The sequence below is a fragment of the Chanos chanos genome, chromosome 8, assembly GCF_902362185.1.
Source record: "Chanos chanos chromosome 8, fChaCha1.1, whole genome shotgun sequence".
Classification (NCBI taxonomy): domain Eukaryota; kingdom Metazoa; phylum Chordata; class Actinopteri; order Gonorynchiformes; family Chanidae; genus Chanos; species Chanos chanos.
The window spans coordinates 37,996,104-37,999,764 of NC_044502.1; the positions used below are offsets into that span (position 1 = coordinate 37,996,104).

The 3,661-nt window shown below is 42.0% G+C and overlaps 1 protein-coding gene across 2 annotated transcripts; it reads right to left on the reverse strand.

Annotated features, from left to right (window-relative positions):
* Window positions 1-1,822: 1,822 nt before the first annotated feature.
* bola1 (bolA family member 1) lies at window positions 1,823-3,235 on the reverse strand. Of its 2 annotated transcripts, none has more exons than XM_030782519.1 (2): window positions 3,199-3,222; window positions 1,823-2,722 (listed from the first exon to the last, which is right to left on the reverse strand). In XM_030782519.1, the coding sequence occupies exon 2, from the start codon at window positions 2,687-2,689 to the stop codon at window positions 2,237-2,239; it is 453 nt and encodes a 150-aa protein (XP_030638379.1). In that variant the 5' UTR covers window positions 2,690-2,722; window positions 3,199-3,222; the 3' UTR covers window positions 1,823-2,236. The 2 variants fall into 2 exon arrangements, with proteins under 2 accessions (XP_030638379.1, XP_030638378.1); XM_030782518.1 differs by having other exon boundaries at window positions 1,825-2,722; window positions 3,182-3,235.
* Window positions 3,236-3,661: the final 426 nt, after the last annotated feature.

The following is a 3,661-nucleotide window of genomic DNA, read 5'->3' on the forward strand; positions in this document are numbered from 1 at the left end:
TTCCAGTGAGACGGCCTGCCCCTACAGGGGCTTTTGCAGCCCACCATTTGGTGCTCCCATCTCTAACCTCTTGACCCTCAACCTGAAGAGGTCAGCTGTGCTGGAGAGCACTGGTCCAGCACAGGCACGTAAATCAGAGCGCTCGCGGGAACCTTTCTCAAACCAGGGTCCCAGCCTGGCCTTGTACATCACTCTTACTGCTCTGACGCAGTACCAGCCTGGTTCCCACTGAACTAGTACCCAAACCCAGGCACACGAGCAGCCTTTCTGACCCCCTCGAAGATCCATCAGGCCAGACCAGAGACAGCCTGTCTCTCTTTTTCTCTCCAAACTTTAATCATAACCTCCTTTCTCCACCTGCATGCCAGAGTTTCTGCTCTGGGTTGTGTCTGAGTGATGTATCTTTCAGCCATTGTAGCACCTGGAATTGTAACCACAAATCACACTTTCAGGTACAGCAATCCCCTCCAGAGAGGGCATGTTACAGACACTTCAGTTTGACCTGTGTGAGATCACCCTTGGGCTCTCTGTCTCTAATGGACAGGGCCATAAAACGGTTATGTAGCTGTTTTCCTAGTCTAACGACAACACCAGTTGTTCTGCCCCCTTGTCAGCTTTGTGAGCTGACAGGTCATCTGTTCCATTTGGGTGAATTGAAGAGACTAACTTATGTTACCTTGTTTCCTTGTGTTAGAGGGGAAACTTTTTTTTTTCTTTGGTCATTTTTAGATATAGGACCGTCTTGACGAGTCGCAAGCATTAATCATAGCTTTGGTATATACACATCATTCAACCAATGAAAAATTCATTTCAAGGTTATTCACCAAAGGACTGTGATAACTAAACACTTCTGGAGGATGTTCTGATAATAAATGAATACCTACAATAATTCTATGTTCAATAATATGAATGCTAAGTGACTTTGAATACTAACTTTTAATGAACTCTGGCAAAGCGCTCATTGGTAGCTCAAGAACTCATCAAGGTCCTCCTCCAAATGAAAGCAAACTCCACGCAACACAGACGGCTCTACTTAAAAAAAAAAAAAAACAACATTTCCACAAGCTGCATAGCACTTACTATCCAAGGAGAAACAGTGAAAAGAATATACACCATTAATAAAACATGCAAAAAGCTTTCATTATCAGCAGGTAATAAGCACATGAAGAATTCATCAGGCACCATGTTTGATCCCAGGGCCTGTCTCAGCTCTGTGGTACTTTTAATGTGTGACCTCAAACTTTTATGTAGGCTATGACCACAACACTCACAGAACCCTGCATCATCTGCTGTTTGACGATTGAATTTTACAGATTCTTTTACGGGAAGGCACTGCACTTTAAATGACAGTGTGTTTGAAATATGATATGGAATGTGAATTTTCTTCAGGCGTTCAAAAAACACTTAGTGATAAGCAGGCTTCGTAATAATCTGAAACTTTTACAAATTTTATATTAATTCCGTTTAACACTCTTTTGTACTTGTGTTTCTTAAAATTCATGCTCCAGAGCATTTTTATATAACAAAACAACATAATTGCAACTCAAACCAAGTGGGCCACCATATTACCAAAACTCTTTCTATTCTCATTATCCCAAATGTCCAATCCCAACAAGATACAATGTTAGTGTGTCACCCCCATGTGGTAAAAAGGTAACAGTACAAGCTCAAAGCATTTACTGAAGGGGAAAAAAACTCTCCAGTAAATATTGGGTTTAAAACATCACCAATGGGACCATCCAACAGGCTGAGCAAAGTTTTGCATTAACATTTTAATTATATGCATTAAATGAATAAATTATAAATTACAATGAGTTTTGAAACAGCCCTCTTCAAAGAGGAAAGAAAGGTTTAGTTTAGTTAGAATTCTTCTGATTCGATTTTCATCTGTTACAGCATAAGAATCTTTCTCTTTTACCATACCTGACTTCATGGGACAAAAAAAACCCCAACTGAATCCTAAAGAGAACACAGGGTGATGGCTGAAATCATGATTCCAGAATGTTCTGCTGCGATGCTTTGCATGTTAGTAGCTTTTCTAACACATACTGCATTTTTAGGTCATTTCAGCAACACTTTATTTTTGGTGGGTGAATTCTATCCGTTTGTCTTTCAGCTATCATACAGAGGAAACGATTCTGAACTGAGGGAAAACCCAAACGGGTCACACAGGAATCTACGGTATCACGTCAGAGATCAGCCACCTAAGAGCTGTCAATACAGGACGACGGAGGAATCAGTCTCTTCCAGCCTTGAGTTTTTCAGCCACAGTGCTGTCATGCTTAGATCCACCGAGGCAAGGTGGGCTCTTGGCCAGGCTGGGGTTACTCCCCCACTGCTGGGGCGTTTTGGCCTGGATGGCCAGGGCGTGGACGCAGGTACTGAGCTCCTCCCGCAGAGCCTCATTTACCATCCGGTGTCGCTGCAACAGGGACTGGCCCTCAAACTGTGTGCTCACCACCAACACCCTGAAATGGGACTCGGAGCCTGGGGGCACAGCGTGCATATGGCTCTCGTTCAGAACCTCCATGTGCTCAGGCTGAAAGGCCTGGGTCAGCTTTGTCCGTATGGCAGTCTCCACGGGACGGTTACCTCCAGCTTCCATCTGCGGCCGAAAATGAGCCAACTGTCGGGATAAGGCAATTGTGTGAATGGTGGGACGCACACAGCGGAGAGCACCGGACAGCATTAGAGAAGGAGGGAAGTAACAGCCACACAGTGCCTACAAAGATAAATATGGGTTTTCATTAGGTTTTCTATAACAGCTTCACCTAAAAATAATATATGAAATATTAAAAACACTTTGTATAATTTTTAAACTACCATTGTTCTTTCTATTGACTGTTAAACCGCCACTGAAATAGCTGTTTTAGCATTACCCAAACAAAAAATGGTAGATAGAATGACTTTGAAACCAGTTTACAACCATTACAGAACACTGACGTAAGGTAGTTGATTACAAAGGTTTCAGTTTATAATGTGATCTTAAGCAAGCAGATACGTTATGCAAGCCCTCGCACAGAATCTCATGTAAGCAAGCATGATTAATAGCATAACATTGGCGCTGTGGGTGTATTTCTTATCATTTTCGACTTCAGACAAAGCTTAAAATGCATTTCCCTAACTAGCTCATTAATTTTCTACACTGCGTCTCATTTTGGGTTAAAAGCAAACACTTTACCTTTCACAACCACCGACCTTTAAATTCTCGCTATTTGTCGATGCAGGAAATCAACAGTTTCTTCGATGGTTTTATTCTGTGGATTTAAAGTTCACGACTGCATGGTGCCGCCTACAGTCCTGGAGGAGAAAAATTCGAAATGCAGGTTTGGTATTTCCATATTTTAAAACGATCGCTTTTTACTTGAGCTCTAAATTGAAGAAAGTCTGACGTGCTAACCTGCTTTGTTCACCAATACGTCCACTCTTTTTTGGTGGCTACAAGGTTTTGTCGTCATCCTTAGCAATCTGTTCGCCATCAGATAGGATACGACACCTTCTTAAAATTGCTATTGATAGTATTGATTGTCAATTTTCACCCCTTTGAAAAGACCAGATGAAGACATGGCAGTATTCATTGACTTTGTAAAATAAAATGTAGCCCCTCACACGGCTCTGTGAACTACAATCTTTCTTTCTTTCTCTCTGTGCAGAACCACAT

Coding starts and splice junctions, on each gene's coding strand:
- bola1 (XM_030782519.1), bottom strand. CDS start 2,689: ATGCTGTCCGGTGCTCTCCGCTGTGTGCGTCCCACCATTCACACAATT.